Below are 16,369 nucleotides of genomic sequence, written 5' to 3'. Positions count from 1 at the left end.
GTCCCGCCCCCTTCCGGGGCAAGCGTCCCTCCCCTCTGCGCGGATTGGCTGCAGTGGGGTAGAGAAGGGCGGAAGGATCTCACGCGTTGCGCGCGGCTCCGAGCCTCAGCCAATGACAGCGGAACTTGTCCGGCCCCGCCCCAGGCTGTAGCTCCGTCCCCTGGCACTGTCGCGCAGTGACGGAGCGGCCCGGTAGGTGCGGGGCGGCCGCGCATGCGCCCGGAGAGTGTCACCCCTTCCTCCCCGTCTGTCACCTCACGGCTGGTGCCGCTGTGCCGGGGAGCGGCACCGGGGCCGCCCTTTCCTTCTGTTCCCCTCCGTCTCCCGGAGGGAAGGGCCGTTCAACCTTGTCTGCAAGGGCTCCGGCTGCCGCCTGGCGGCCGCGCCCGCACCCCCATGGAGGAGCCGCTGGCGCTGCACCCCGTGAAGCTCTATGTGTACGACCTGTCCAAGGGCATGGCCCGGCGCCTCAGCCCCCTCATGCTGGGTAAGAGCACGGCGGGGGCACCGGGGCCGCCCCCACCACCGCCTGCCGGGGTTCGCGTTCCGCAACCGACCGCCGCGGTCCGGCTTTACCGCGCCGGGAAACGGGGCCGAAGTCGCCGTCTCCTGCCCCGGGGATGGCGAATTCCCCGCCCGGTATCGCTCTCCTGAGGGAGCGGCCCGCCGGGGCAGGCTCCCTGAGGGCGCACCGGGCGGCGGCGGTGTTGGGCGGGCGCAGCACGGCTTGGGATGTGCGGGGCTGGCACGGGGGCCCGGGGCTTGGGAACACAGCGGGGTTTGGCTGCAGGATTCCTGACTCCGCGGTCTTCGGGACGAGCTTTGTCAGTGCGGCAGATCCAGCGGCTCTGGGTCCAGCCTTTTCTCCCCCAGCCGCCCGCTGCTGCTGCGCGGAAGGAGTTTACTGACGGCAGCTTAAAAGTGTTCCTTGGCCCCTGAGGTGAGGGACAGCTCAGCTCCCGACTCCCTGGCTGCTGCGGCGCCGCGGCCCGAAGGCTGAGCTGAAGAAAGGCGCCTGCTGTTTACAAGGTTACTGAGTTCGAACGGCTCCATGTTGTGCCGAGGCCGGGCTGGGCTGGTGATGTGCAGCCATCCACCCTCTCCTTCAAAGAGTTTGTAGGAGTCTGCTGTATGTCTCGTCGAGATTGTGTGCGTTTCCAACCGAACCTGAAGCTTGGGATGGAAAGGAAACAGGTTTTGCTTGACGTTTTGGAAGCATGAATTAGGAATGCAACAAGATAGTGTTTTATACCTGTTACGGGTAGATTCTGGCCCGTGTCAGACCAGCAGTCTGTGTGGGATGAGACTTCTCAACAGGCTTGGGTGTCTGAACAGATGGCTCTGTGTAATCTTGTTTTACAGTTTGTTGGCATTCACTTTGCTCATCTGCCCTATGAGGAGATTCTGTGATTTCCCACAAGCTTAAAATGAAAGTCCAAACAATTCTTAGCATGAGGTTTCATGCAGGTCAATGATAGGTTTGCAAAGTTGAGAAGAAAATAGTACAGAGATCATGTGTATTGTGTTCTGTTATCCAGAAAGCAGCAACCACTTTGGGAGATGTGTGTTTGCTGCACTGGATAACCTCAAAACTTTTTATGTGGTCAGAGTTGCTTCTGTTGTAGCCCTTAGGGAAGTAGCTTTTCACCTGTCAGGTGAAATAGCCATATTTTATCATGTGCTAAGAGTTATAAATCTTGAGACTACCTGCGTGCTGGTAATGATTTACCTGTGCTTGGGTTGAGTAGAATTTAACCACTGTTATTTCAAAGTGTTGGTCCAAGCAAAGACTGTATTTCACATTAATTATCTTCATGCCAGTCTTCACATAGATGAAGCAAAAGCTTTTTAGCTCCCTTCTCACCAACAAAGTCAGTTTGGGGATCTTGTAGCTTTCTGAATTTCCACATAAAAACACATAGTCCATGACTTAATTTTTAATGCTTTCTAATCTATTCAAACAACAACTTGAAAACTTTGTGCTTATGATATTGTTTGGTGGTAAAGTTCTGGGAGTCTGAGCAGTGAAAAGGAAAGCTTAAAAACCTGAACACTTCTGGGTAGTAGGGGAAGTGCTACTCGCTAGTACTGCCTGGTAACTGAGTTCAGATGTGTTCGTGGAACGTGGCCAGCTAGGCCCGCGTGGTCACAGTGACAATGCAGACTGCAGAACATTTGAGATTGTGTGGATCCAGTGACATAATTGTTCATAAAACAAATCATTCTTTCTTTTTTCCTTCCTTTAAGTTGTGTCTTCTGTGCATTCACACTCAGCTCTGTTCCAGATGATTTTGGAAATCTATCCAAAAGCCAAGTGATCAAGAGAATGCTCCTCTTACCTCATACACAGACCTTTTTTTCCTTAAAGAACAACAAAAAAACTCTTGCTATTTCTCTGTATATCAACTTTCAGATGGTCAATATCAATTATTTCCTTAGTGATGTTCATAAACTGTAGGTCATTGGGGAAAGTCATAGAAATTAATGAAGGCATTTCTTAAAGGATTTACACTTGGCATCTCTACTTTCAGTATTCTTTTCATCAATGCCAAATTTGAAACAGTGCTTTTGCTTTGAGTGATAATTCTGTAACATCGCCTAAATTGAAGTACCTTGTTTTAGAAAGGAAAAAATAAATACAGTAATTGATTGTGCTAAAATCAATTTCTGTCAGACTTGAAAACAGCAGCTCAGGTCCCTTGCCAGAGGGGGATGAGTCCTGTCTTATGAGACTGCTCGCTGTGAGAGCATCACTGCACTGTGTCTTCTGTTGTGCTAATAGGGTCCAGAGGTATTGTGGACTATGTCAGCACAGCCTTCAGGGATCAGCTCTCACTACTAAATGTTATACTGACTTTTTCCAGTATCAGTTCTCTTGTTGTTGTTTAATGATGAATATGGAAGGGAGAGATGTTTAGCACAGTTCATAGCAGGCTTTAGTGACTTAGTCTTGTCCCTTGGGCAGTCTTTGTTTTTCGTGGCAAATTTGCTCTTTTTCTACCCAGACTGCTTTTATTATTCTTAATTTTCTGAAAACTTCCTGTAATTTAGTGAGTATTTCTATTCTGAAGTATATATGATGAAAAATTGTAGTTCAATTGCCTTTGGTATCAGAAGGAGCACATTTAATTTTTATATTGCTCTACACTGCATCTTCTCAATAGCTACTCTTGGTCCTCTCCCCCCATGACTCAGTCCATGACTACATTTGTCTGTTCAACTATGTGATATAAGAAATGTTGACCTCAGTTCAGTAAGATTCCTGTTGCCAAGACAGAAAACATAATCCACCTGATTCTGTGGAGGGTAAAGAGGAAAAGGGAATAGTTCAGCTTGCAGTGCAGATTTTGAAATAGATGTCCAAAGGCAGAGAAGTGTTTAAGAAGATTAAAATCCTATTGCATCATAGGCTTAAAGAAAAATGTCTAGCACCTCTCAAAGTTCTCCTGTCCTGTAACTGAGGTTATTGCTTTTGTGATTCACAGAGTGAGCTGGGAGCTTGGTTAACCACAACAACTTTGACTCCATGTAGTATAAATTGAGTGGACTGGGAGTATGTTTTGGTTGAAATTTTTAAGTGGTGCATTCAGCTGTAGGGACTTAATGGCCCAGAGGGAATTGGAGCGAAAGGTAACTGCTGAAAGAACGTGCCTTCTGCTTGGTTCCATTTTCCTAGGCCAGCACATTTCTCTGCTTCTCCTCCATCTGTTCTGAACAGTGTTGAATTGCTTCAGCATGATATTCTATCAGCTTTGCTCCCAGCATTTGCTGGGGATTTCATGAAAATCGCATGCATTACCCTCCCCCAATATAGCCTACTTCTGTCTCTCTAGGCACCTCAAGGAGAAGGGAATTGAAGCAGGCTCCTCCCTCTCTGTTAAGATGGTTTTTTTTGCTTTGGTTGAGCACCCCTGGGTAGCATATAGAAGAAAGTGCTTGACTATGTGCTTGCCTAATTAGAGTAATTTTCAATTCAAAAAACGCAGGAATCTTAATGAATTGTCCTAGGGAAATTACAACAATATGCAAAGCAGTGCACTGCTAGAAATACCCATGTTGGTTGACCAAATTGTATTACTTCTGATTCCACAGGAGAACAGTTCACTACTTTTTATTTTTTTTAGAGTCTTTTATGGTTTTCTGGGGCTTACATATCCGTTGCAGAGATATATTATTAAAGATACTGAGCTTCCTATAATTTCTTAACAGCTCAAAAGCAGGCATAGATCTTGCACTGAGGGTTGGATGTCCTGAACTCCAATTGGGGTAAACTGAGTACCCATCTGCACAGACAGTTCCTTCCCTTATGTCTCAGAACTCTTCTGCCCTTCAGTATAATAATTTGAATTAATATACAAGTGCCACTTTCATTTGATATTTAAAATGCACAGGAATTATCAACATTGTTTGGCCCTCAAGATTAATAAATTACTGTGATGAAAAGAAGATTGGTGAGTATCTAATGGCCCTTGTGCTTGGCCTTCCAGACAAATCTAAACATGGAAGTAATCCAGTTCAATTGTATTCTAAAATTATATGGGCTTCCTTCTTCTTTCAAAATCTCCCCGTATCCAAACAATTACAGTCTCCTGAGTTGATTTTACAAGAAGCTAGTCTAACTACTTCATTCTCCATGTTCCTGTGACTAAGATGAGGGTCCTGGAATTGTTTGTGTTCTGTTTTTCTCATAGGTTTCTGTCTCATGTAAACACCATTAAAGTATTTGAGCTATGAACATTATAAAGAAAATAAAACAGCAAATATAAAAACTTGCTTACTTGCTAGATGATAGTCTGCCTTATTGAAACAAATTGAATCTTTGAGATGCTTAAGCACACTGATTTATGCTGAACTGGCATCTTCCCCCAGGTTCTAGTGAGTATTTTTAGGAAAGAGCCACAGAAGCACATCAATAAGGGAAAAATAAAAAAGTATAAAAACAAAACCATGCTCAAGCAAATAAACAGTCAAAAGACATAGGGATCTTGTTTCCAAAGACTGACAGGCTATCTATCCCCCTAAACTCTCACAAATATAACATAGTAGCTGTTCATGTCCATATTCACAGTCTGTAGGGTTAAAAAAAGGTACCTTGACTTGCATTAGCTTGGAATGGATGCAGGTCAAACCAGGCTGATTTGTTTCACATTTTCTTTAGGCTGAGCTGGCACATAGGCAATTCCTCTGGGAGACTTGATACCTGATAGCATGGCCATATGCATTCAAGGTTGTGTGACTAAATGTGTATATCTAAATTTGCACCAACCTTTCCTGTTCAACAGCCTCCTGACCCTTGAAATAGTTAACCTAGTTAGCATCATGCTGTTTCGCTGTTTTACCTCGATCACAGAAGAGGTAAGGTTGGAAGGAACCACAGTGGGTTATCTGGTCCAGTCTCCCTGCACAAGCAGGGTCATCCCAGGCACATTGCACAAGATTGTGTCCAGATGGTTCTTGAATATCTTCAGTGAGAGAAACTCCACAGACTCTCTGGGCAATTATTCCAGTGTGTCATCACCTGTACAGTAAAGAACTTCTCATGTCCAGATGGCTCTTCCTGTGCCTCAGTTTCTGCCCATTGCCTCATCCTATTGCTTGTCACCACTGAGAAGAGCCTGGATCCATCCTCTTGATACCCTCCCTTCAGATACAATAAGTGCTTAAAAGAACATCATCCCATCAGGACATTCCTGTCCTGCATTCTGAGCATGTGCATCCTCTGAATTAGTTTTACTGTAGGTATTGAGTCAAAGGTAATGCCTGCAGTTTAATGCTGCAAAGGGTTTTTCAGCTCCAGTGGAAATTACTGGAGAATCAGACTTCTCTATACCGTAATGGACAGCCTCAGGTCATGAGTAAATGGCTTGGTTTTGCTGGCAGTAGCAGCACACAGTTCTACCCACATTGCAGTGACCACAGGAGTTGGGAGTGTTGGGCAAGGAGTGGAAGAACAGGAAGCATGATATCTGCCAGTATCCTGGATAGTGTTTGCAATCCCTTCTTACAATCCACTCAATTGACTATGGGATGTGAGCTTTATTGCAGTATAGGATTATTTGGGGAGGTTCATGGCAAGCTTGAGCTTCTGTTTTTTAAGCTGGACAGTGCTGCCAGAAGCAGCTTTATTGGAAAGTGTTGCTGTAAGGCCAGGATACAACTTCTGTCTTAACACTCATAGCAATGCTGTAGCCTTGCTTGGTCATGCTGTTGGGGAATTTGTGTGTATCAAGCCTTCAGAGCCTCTGGGCAAAATATTTTGTGTATAGTGGTCAATGTCAAGCAGAGGGCAAAACATAACTCGGTGCAGGCTGCCCTGATTGCTCTACCTGAGCTTATCAGGCTTGGCAGTGGTGGTGAGCTGTCACCTGTTCTGTGCAGTGTCTGAGTCTGGGAGAAAGGGCAAGCAGAGTCATAGAGGAGGATTCCCATCAGAGCAAAACTTCAGGAGGGAGGTGATTATCTGTGAAGGTCTGTACGTAACCTCTTACATGACAAACAAGCAGCACAGATTCTTGCTGAGCAGCAGGAAAGGGAGCTGCCTGAGTTCCTCAGAAACTGGTGGTCATTGATTTATTTGTCTGGGGCTCAGTTTGAGTTGAAATAACAACAGCCAACCTGTGAAACTGGGGTACTGCAGCAGTTTACCTAAAGTTCTGTCTTGGATGTCTCTGGGTGATGCATATGTGGCCAATAATGGCAGGTTTCTTAGGCTTGGGATTCCCCCAGCAGAGTTGTCATCAAAGACTCTTGCCTCTAACCAAACACAGTCCACCACAGGAAGAAAGGGATTATATTTTGTCTGTAGCAGGCTGGAGAGCTACCACAGATGCCTTATTGTCAGCAGTGCTGCAGATCTGATGTGTGTTTTCCACAATGCCAGCTTGGTTAATGACTTCTAGGAGCCAAGGAAAAATAGTGGGTCTGCAGCTTCATTAAGATTTTCAAATCAGTGTTGGCACAAACTGGCTGAGCTGAGCAGCCACAGACAGACCTGCCTTGTGAAGATAGGCAGCTTTGCTTGCCAAAAGCTGTTCTGTTGTTGCCCTGGCAGTTGCTGCCTTTGGACTGCTACAGACTTCATGTGTAGCAGTAAAGATTGGACTGCAGTCCAAAGCAAAGTCCAATTCCAGAATTCTGCTTGGGTTTTGTACATACAACCAGATAACTACTTTGGTGAAAAGGGACCTCTAGAATTCCTGCTCAAGGTAGAGCCAACAAGAGCAAATTCTTCAGAGCCCAGGACAGCAGAGTTCTAAGTATCTTCAAGGATTGAAATCCCACGTGCTCTCTGGATTCCTGCCCCAATGTTTTGACCATCTTCATGTTTTTGCTGCTTCCTACTGAATTGTGAATTTCCCATTTTCCAGCTAGCACATGTTGCCTTTCACTATGCATATCTGAGTAGAGCAAGGATCCCCTTTCATCCATACCTGTTGGGTACTTGTAGACAGGAATACAGACTCTTCGCTTTCTCTTCTTGAGGATGAACACAGGTTCTCTAAGCTCTTCTTCAGTACAGTAACTGCTCCAGCCTGGTACATCAGTGCATTTTTTACTGTGGTGATACAAAAGTGGACACAGCACTCCAGATGTGGTCTCACAAGTGTCAAACTGGAGGACAGAGTCACCTCCCTTGAATTGCAGGCTGCAACCTTGCTAGAGCAGCCCATTGTGTAGCCTTTGCTGCAATGATCTTTTCAGGTAGGTGTTGTGATTGCATGAGCAGGTCCAGGCAGCATCTGTGACATTGTCAATATCTACTGTAGCTCTTGCACCTTCCTACAGAATCTAGGTACAAAGTGGCAACTCTCTGGAAAGTCTTTCATTATTGTTTGCTGCAGGGGTGTGAGAAAGTAAATACTAAAATGTTCTCTTTCAATTTAGCATGCAAAGAGCAGGCACAATTCTAATATGTGCTACCTTTGAAATTATTTGTTTCTCTGGTCTGAAACATAAAGTTCAAGTTTCTAGTGAAAAATTTATTTATTGTGAACAAATGTGTAATAATTTGTTAATAGATACACAGAACACTAACCGGGCAAAGCCAAAGGGCAAAGCCAACCAGAGGCCAGTGCCACCTGTGGTGCTGAGCCTCCAGGGCCAATGGGTGCTGGCAGCTCCAGAGTGCAAGGTGAAACCTCTGATGGGGAGATGTGGAACAAGGGCCAAAGGATGACGAAGCACAACAGTGGGACATACTAAAGGACCAACAGATGCTTCTGAGATACTGCAACACACTATTCTGCTTCTGTCACTACTGCCATTCTCTTTTGGCCTTCATCCTACTCCAAGCCTACGTTTCTCTGCAATGGATTGACAGGGAATGTGATTGCTGCCTGGCTGTGTTCCATGGGAGTGACAGATCAGTCCACCTGCTTCAAAACTACGTGTGCTCTCTTCAGATGATGTCTCTATTGTCACAACAGCCTTTTCCCTGTCTCTGCTCTTCCATGACTCTCATCTGAAGCAGGTACTTATTTTGCTTCAGACTTGAGTGGAAAAAAATGTGTTAGTGATTGCATTTTCTTGTGGCAAAGGAGTACTCAGTCTAGTGCTTGGGTTCAAGAGAATACCAAATATTGGCATGCATGTAGTTTTTCTGTTCGAAATCTGCTTTCTGGGAGTTATGTACCTTGTTCAGGAAATAAAGTTATAACACATCTCCCACAGCATCCACTGGCACTCTACAAGCTCCCAAAGGAAGGGTACCAGGGACCAAGACTTTAGGTTATGAAAAATAAAATAAGCCTAGAGCCATAAAAGCTGGTGACCTTTCGGAAAGAGGTTTAATCTTGAGATCCTACCATGAACAGAAGAGAGGTTTAGGTCTCCTGCTTCTAGGAAACTGGAAACACATTTTGAAGGGGACCTTTTCTTTGAGACACAATTATATTATCAGTGTAGTGGTGCCTGAAGCAAGTCTTTGCTGCTGTGTTCTGCAAAACACACAGCTTGGTAACTTGTATAAATTTCAGTGCTGCACTTTTCTACCTCAGCTTCCACTTAAACTAATTTTTAAGGGCAGGGAGAGGGAGGGAAAGGAGGAAATTGTGGAATACATTATAGAGGCTACCACCACTGGTCATGTGTTTGTCAGACCTCTCATCAGTTACTGAAAATGAGAACTGAATAATACACTCTGCTGGCTAGTAGCCTGCAGTTATGAAATCTGTCAAATTCAACTCTTCTGCTCCTGATTGAAGACTCTAATTTTAGGAAAATGTTTTCTTTCTTGGTCTGTAGAGAAAACACCTAAAGAAGGTAAGCACTGGTAGGATAGGATGGTATTGCTACCTCTACCTGCCAGGAGGGAAGAAGTACAACAGTAGTGTGGATTGAGCAGTTAATTTGAAAGACATTCTGGACATTTTAGAAGCAACTCTGGATTAAACCTTTGGTATTGCTGTCATGATAAGCATGGTTCCTAAGTGATTGACAGAACGTAGGCTGAAATCTGGAAAATACATTGCTAATAACTCTTCTTTTCTCTGCATACAGGGAAACAGCTGGATGGCATCTGGTAAGTGACTAGATTTAAACTGCATCATGTGCAATAACACTGGTGTAGGAAGTATGTTCAATATGCAATTATATATGCTTCAGATCTTAAGAATATTTTGTTGTGGAAGAGAGACCAAGATACTTTTTGTTCCTGAATGCAGACTGGCAGTAAGATGATGTTCAGTCAGGTGCTAGTAAAACCACTGTTCAAAGCCCAGTGGACCCCATGGAAAAGGGTGTTGTTAGTAGTTGTGTTTTTGTGCACCTCTGTACTTTTTCAAGGGTAAAATCGTGTCCTTGTCCCAGGCACTTTGTGTTATAATTCCAGGCATGACTAAACATGAGAGTAAAAGAGTAGGTGGGAAGAAGGTATTACAGGATCAAGTCTTCTGCCATATGAGAGCAGCATCTGTATTCAGTCACAAAAAATCTCTAATTTCCTATATTTCATACCAAGAATTTTGATACCAGATGAAGAAGGCTTGTTTGGGTTTGGGTTTTTTTTTTCAGAGGCAAGAAAACCCCTAAACCCTTGTCCATCTGTTTTCCTTTCTACTGATCCATCTCCAGTGGTTGTCTGACCAGCTTCTCAGCCAGTGAGAAGTCTCAGTGTGGTAGCAGGGCTAGTTCAATCTCTGAGGGCTGACCTCACCCTCAGCCCGTTAGCTGAGAGAGGCTCATGCCTGAGCTCTTAGCTAAGCCTGTTCTTTCCTAACTGCTTGCAGAATTACAGTAGGCTTGATAATCATTGCTTCCATATCCATTCATGTCCCAGCAGATCCTGTGCCCACTCACAGAAACACATTGACCTTTTCTTTCAGTTATTCCCTTCATTATGTCCTTGAGCTCATAAATTTATCAGTGATTTATGTACTAGGCTATTTACTTTTTCCTTTATTTCAACTTTTTCTTTTGTTCTCTGTGGCAGGCACACCTCCATAATAGTCCATAAGGATGAATTCTTCTATGGCAGTGGAGGAATCTCCAGCTGTGCACCTGTAAGTTAAACTTAATTTTCTAATCATTTTTTACAGGGTTACCAGATCAGAATTGCTTGTGTTACTGTCTTTTAGAAAAGCAGCAAAAGACTTCTAAATTCAGACAGATGCTGAAGCCAGCTGCTTGTCACGGTTTCCCATGGTACTGAGGGTACTGAGGGTAAAGGGAGCATGGTTTAAGCCCAACCCAGTTCAGGCTGGGGTTTGCTTCTTCTGGTACAGTCTATCTGTCCAGAACACCTTCTGCAACTGCTTTGCCAGTGACACCTTGTCCAATTCTGTGTCATTAAATATTGCATGCAGACTTTTTAAGGGTGAAAAAAAGCCCCAAACTATGATATTTTCTCAGACCTTTCTGTTCTTAAAGAGGTAAAATGGATAGGCCATGCTTCTAAAGCAAAATTTTGCCATATCTTAGAGCTTTCAGCCCAGAGAGCCAAATTTACCAGCTGAAATGGAAGTTGCATGTTCCTTTTCATTCTCCTGAGTGCAGAACAAGGGAGGCCAGCAGGGCTTTTTTTCTTGACAAACACACCAAAAGTTCCTTCTTTTGTGCCTGGACAAACCATAATAGCTTTATTCAGTAGAATAAATTCAAAACTCAAAAAAAAAATCAGCTGGATCATTTGACATTATCTTCTGGCTGTTCTTTTTTACAGGGAGGGACACTTCTTGGACCTCCAGACACAGTTGTTGATCTGGGGAACACTGAAGTCACTGAAGAAATTTTTCTGGAATACCTTTCCTCTTTGGGCGAATCTATGTTCCGGTAAGTAACAGCTTGTACTGGAAAACTTGTATACCAAAAACGTGCAGAGGGGAGGAAGGTGTTATGAAATCAATCCAGCTCACAGCTTCTGTCCACTTACTCTCTCATTTGGTACTCTTCAAATATGGACTGGACTGATGCACCAATAAACTCAAGGAGCTACTTTCTAGTCTGGGAAAGAAGCATTCTTCTGGGAAGTCTTTCACACTGTTTTTTGTAAAATCGAATAATGCCTGAAATGCTTTTGAGAGAATCACCAGGGAAAATTAAATCTCTCAGTAAATAGCAGTTTGCCCTGTGAGTCATAGGTAGTCACTGTAGTAAAGCTGCCAATTTTCACATGAGTAGAAGCAAGGTCTTGACTGTTAAAGAGTCTACTCTGCTTCTCACAAGAATAGGAAACCACAACATTTAGTGTTCTGGCTGTCTTTCAGAGTCAATAATTCCTGTGATTTCTCATTACTGCTACTGTGGTTTTAATTGAAGAAACCTGACCTCACCTATTCTCCCAAAAATGGTTGTATTAAATTCAGGAATGCAGAGAGATGTCATTTTCCACCCTGATTCAATTGAATTTGAGGGTGATTTGATGTGTGTATTTTACCTGTTTGCCTTGGAATTCTTCGGGTGGGGCAAGGAAGTGCTAATGTAAGGAGATGTACAGGTGTAAGTTTTTCTGTTTGTAAGATTTATTGCTGAATCTGTTGGGTTTTGTTTCAATTTATTTTCTGTGGCACAGAGGAGAGTCTTATAACCTCTTTGAACATAACTGCAACACCTTCAGTAATGAAGTGGCACAGTTTCTGACAGGAAAAAAAATCCCTTCCTACATCACTGACCTTCCATCTGAAGTTCTTGCCACGTGAGTATGGATGCCCCTCCTCTCTCTGGCTGCTTCATGCTAATGCTTAAACATTTGACAGAGCCAGCAGTACCAGTTTCTGATGGATCTGTCTGAGAACCAGCATAAGATTAAGGAGAGGATGCAATTTTCTTTACATCAACACTTGCAACACTGTATGACAAGTGCTAACTGGCACTGGTGTTCCAAAAGACAGGAGAAGGTTGTCATTCTGCCTTTAACTTGCACTAGCTACTTTGTGATGGTCTCTTGTATGTGACCAGACAAGCTTGGAAAGTTTCAGAAAACAGTGCAAGGGGTTTTTTTTCCCTCTTAGACAGCCAGTATCTGTTAAAAGTAATTTCTCTAAGCACCATAATGGCAGCAGAGGTGTCAGTTTGCTTGTGAACAGGCAGGGGAGGTACAATTTTAAAATTAATGCTGTAGTTTTAAAACTAAGATTGGGTGGGAGAAGAGGATATGGGGAAAAAAAGAAATTAAGAATTCCTGCCTTGTAATTCAGATTTTTTTTTTTTAAACTCTCAGCTGGTGAGGATCCCAGTAGGATGATGTGGGCTCCATCATTTAGGTCTTACTTCTCTGAACAGTGGTATAACACATTATTTGTGAGACATGTGTCTTCTACCCTGGACTCTTAGCCCTTCAGATCTCTCAAAATCAGATAAAGTCTGTAACAGAGTGAGTCCTATTGAAAGATAAACCAGGTGCTACAGATTGCAACAGAAATTATTCTGGGAGTGTTGAACCATTGTATTTTAAGTAAGCTAGAGGCTATTCTTTTGGCAGGTCTCAATATTGATGTACTTATGGAACACTGCAGTTGCATAATAGGGATTTTGTTTTCACACTTAAGTAGAATGAATTACTGAGAGCTGGTTTCAGACAGTATTACATTAGCAGACTAGGCATGTTAGGACTCAGAACTACCTTATATAAAATCATGTTTAAGTTTCTTAGTTACTGAAGGGTAAACTAATAGGTTAAATTATTTTGCTTCAGTTTGTACTGGAAGTCTTGTCTTCAAATATGCTTCTAGAATGTTGGTTTGATTGAACTCTAAGAAGTGACTGCACTTCAGTGGTAAATGGGAGTTGCTGACCAAGTGAACTATTTGAGATGTTTATTTCTTTACCTTCTCAGACCTTTTGGACAAGCTTTAAGGCCCCTCCTGGACTCCATCCAGATCCAGCCACCCGGAGGAAATACCTTCAGCAGACATAATGGACAGAGCTAACAGGAGTGACCCAGTGTGCCCAGCCTCACCAGGCCTCTTCCTTTTTAAACATGAATCTACCAGATTTCTATTTTATAATTTCTCATGAGAATTAACTCTACAGAAGTTATAAGACAAGTTTTAAAATTTCCTGGGGAGGGAATTTATCAGGGTGCATGTAAGACAATGCTACCAAAAATATTGCCATAATTTCTAATAGTATTATACTAATTTATAAAGGCTGTCTTGCCCAAGTAGGCTGACACTTTCTACATAACTCCTGTGCTGGTAAGTGGAAATTCATTCCGTGAGCATTCAGCAGCCCATGACACAACTTGAAGTAAATAAGGGGATGTCCTGGACATCCCTTGCAGACTTGCATGTCTTTGTTTTGTCAGTGCTTCTATTTTGGGGGTATTTGCTAAAGTCTAGCAAAAAAAGCAGAGCAGGTACTGGTAGCCTAAGAAGTGAAGGTATCCCAGGATTAGTTGGCATATTTCACTGACATTTGCTCAGGGGAAGAGCTGAACTCATCTGATTAGATATTTGCAGTGGCACGTGTATGGGAAAGGCAATGAAGCTGAACCATGTGTCAGTGTCACACTCAGAAGCTGAACTTCAGTGGGACTTGCTGTGGTGGGAAGGAACCTGGAGCTGAAGGTTACCATGAGCCTTGTAATGCCAGAGCTAAGAGTTATGGGAAAGAACCAGCTGAACAGAATCTCATGAGCAGAAGTGGTAGAGACAAATTTCAGGTCAAAGTAAAATGAAGTGAAATGTTTCCTTTTCTCACTCATAAGCTTATCAGCATATAGACAGACATCGTTAATGCATAAGAACTGTATTTTCTTGTTTGTTTTTTTTTCCCTTCCAAAGCCAGAGTTACGGTACAGTAAGGCAGGAGTAGCATGGCAACTGCATGATAATACCAGTTGGACCAATTTCTGCCTTCAATATCCAACTGCAGACATAGTAGGAGTTCCAAGTTTCATTAATAGTGCTGCCCTATCCAAATCAGTCAAGCATATCAGGGCTCTCTTTAAGAGAAGTGCTAGGTCTCCCCAAATGTAAAGAAAATGAGGAAGAGTAAAATTAAGCTTTTCTGTGGAACTGAGTTTCTTGGGGTACATGCAGAAGCAGTCCTGTCCTTAGATTAACCTTTGATTGTATCAATACTGCATCTTCTAGTTTAAGATTTTTAGAGCTTTGCAATTACTTGCAGTGGGAAAGAACAGGGGAATGAAAAAGTAGGCACAATGTTTTCTTTTCATGCATGTATATACACTACTTTCCTGAACAATTTTGTAGCAGTTAAATTTAGGAAGGAATATAAGAAAGACATCAGACAAACCCCAGAACAATGCTGATGCTCTGTAAATGGGGATTGCACATCCCAGATGCTGCCAACAAAGCATCTATGCAAATGTACAGCCCTTTGTCCAGTGCTTTGTTGTGAAAATTATTGCTGCAAGTTCAGTCCTGCACCTCAAACTTCCTGCACTGGAAACTTCTTACATACCTAAACGAGGTGTCTTTTATCTGCTGGGTTCTTTCTCCCAGAATAATGCAGACTGATAAATTTCCCACACTGTTACTCTGTGTGGACTAGAACGGTTTGTATTTTTGAGGGGTTGGAATAGAGGGAAAACTGCAATTTTGTCACTGTCAAATACTCAGTTGTCCTGCACATTGTGGAGCCAGTGCACAGATGGGAATAGGCTATTGTCAGGCTATTCTGCTGTTTCATACTTACTTGCTCTCAGTGCACAGCAGTGGCCCCTGCAGCCCAGCTGCTCCTTTTCCTTGTTGTTCTCAGTTTGTGCCATCAACTTCTCCTTAAGCATTTCATTTGATAGACTGGACTTGGAGATAACTGTAGCAGTTACTACAGATGGTTTTATACAAAAGCTTTCAATCTTACCCCCTCCAAATGTCCTGTTTGCAGAAAATGTTCTATGAAAGCCCATTATGAATACCTTTTGATGATCCTGAAGGAAGGATCGGTGTTTGGTTTTGCTAAGCCATAGCTTAGTTTTCCTGTCTAGTATATATGTTATTTCCATACATGTTTGAGAAGAGCAACCAGCCTTTCATCTTAATACACATATGACTGTGCCACAAAATGCTGTAGATCATGTTAGAGATCTTGGAGCTTCCTCAGTTGAGCAGGTACACTTGAGCTGACACGGTGCAGCCCAACATCCTGGTGTGCTCCTTTGGTACCTGCAAGCAGCACAGCTGTGCTTGCTTGCCTTTCAGCAAATTATTGCTTCAGGCACAGCTGCCTGTGATGGACGCACTGGTGCCATGGTTTCTACCCCACACACTTACACCATGAAGATATGCCCTGTATATCCACCACTTGGGATGTCCTGAGCCTAGTTGCTGCTTGGCTGCCTACTTCAGGACTTGTTGCATCCTCTTGGGGCAGGAAAGAAAAGAAATACATTCACCCTGTGCATTTTGCAATCTGCCTTTTCCCCTCCTGAGCAGCCCTTTTGCAGAGATAATGCTCTTACTTTAAGGTCACTGGGTGACCTTAAAATTTCACTCAGCCGTGTATTGTTTGCAATAGTCAAAGAGCTCTTGGGCTCGGGACCTACTTTTGTGTTTTGTGGTGAAAGAACTGTAAGAGGGAATCCTCTTTGCTTGGTCTTACTGGGTAATGAGACCCCTGTACCCTGTAGGACTGTGAGGAAACCTGTCTTCTCCAAAGATGGTTATGTGTAAATTGCAGGACTGTGCCCTCAATGTTCCACCCAGCTGAAAACAAGTTAGACTGAGAAGTGTATGTAAATGTATATAGGTGATGAACTTCAGCCAGCTAATGGACAAAGGGGCAGGGAAACTGAACTCCTGAAAGGGAACAGAACCCTTCTGCCCACACTTATTATTCTCTCTTGTATTGCTGAGGTTCCCCCCCGTGCCATTTTAAAAATGTTAATAATGTCTTTAGGCAGAAAGTGATGTTTTGGTTTACTTGTGGATTTTTTTCTATTACAATAAAAAGAAATACAACACAATTT

At 43.3% G+C, this 16,369-nt stretch overlaps 1 protein-coding gene across 1 annotated transcript; it reads left to right on the top strand.

Annotated features, from left to right (window-relative positions):
• The first annotated feature begins 39 nt into the window (after positions 1-39).
• DESI1 (desumoylating isopeptidase 1) lies at positions 40-16,366 on the top strand. The gene is made up of 6 exons (XM_086885753.1): positions 40-487; positions 9,499-9,520; positions 10,430-10,499; positions 11,159-11,268; positions 12,008-12,130; positions 13,271-16,366. Exons 1-6 carry the CDS (start codon positions 214-216, stop codon positions 13,362-13,364), a joined length of 693 nt encoding a protein of 230 aa, XP_086741879.1. The 5' UTR covers positions 40-213; the 3' UTR covers positions 13,365-16,366.
• The last annotated feature ends 3 nt before the right edge of the window (positions 16,367-16,369 follow it).

The sequence above is a fragment of the Cyanistes caeruleus genome, chromosome 4 (assembly GCF_971803275.1).
Source record: "Cyanistes caeruleus chromosome 4, bCyaCae1.hap1.1, whole genome shotgun sequence".
Lineage (NCBI taxonomy): Eukaryota > Metazoa > Chordata > Aves > Passeriformes > Paridae > Cyanistes > Cyanistes caeruleus.
Note: the sequence above shows the minus strand (reverse complement) of the source record. Positions and strands in the feature narration are given on the sequence as shown.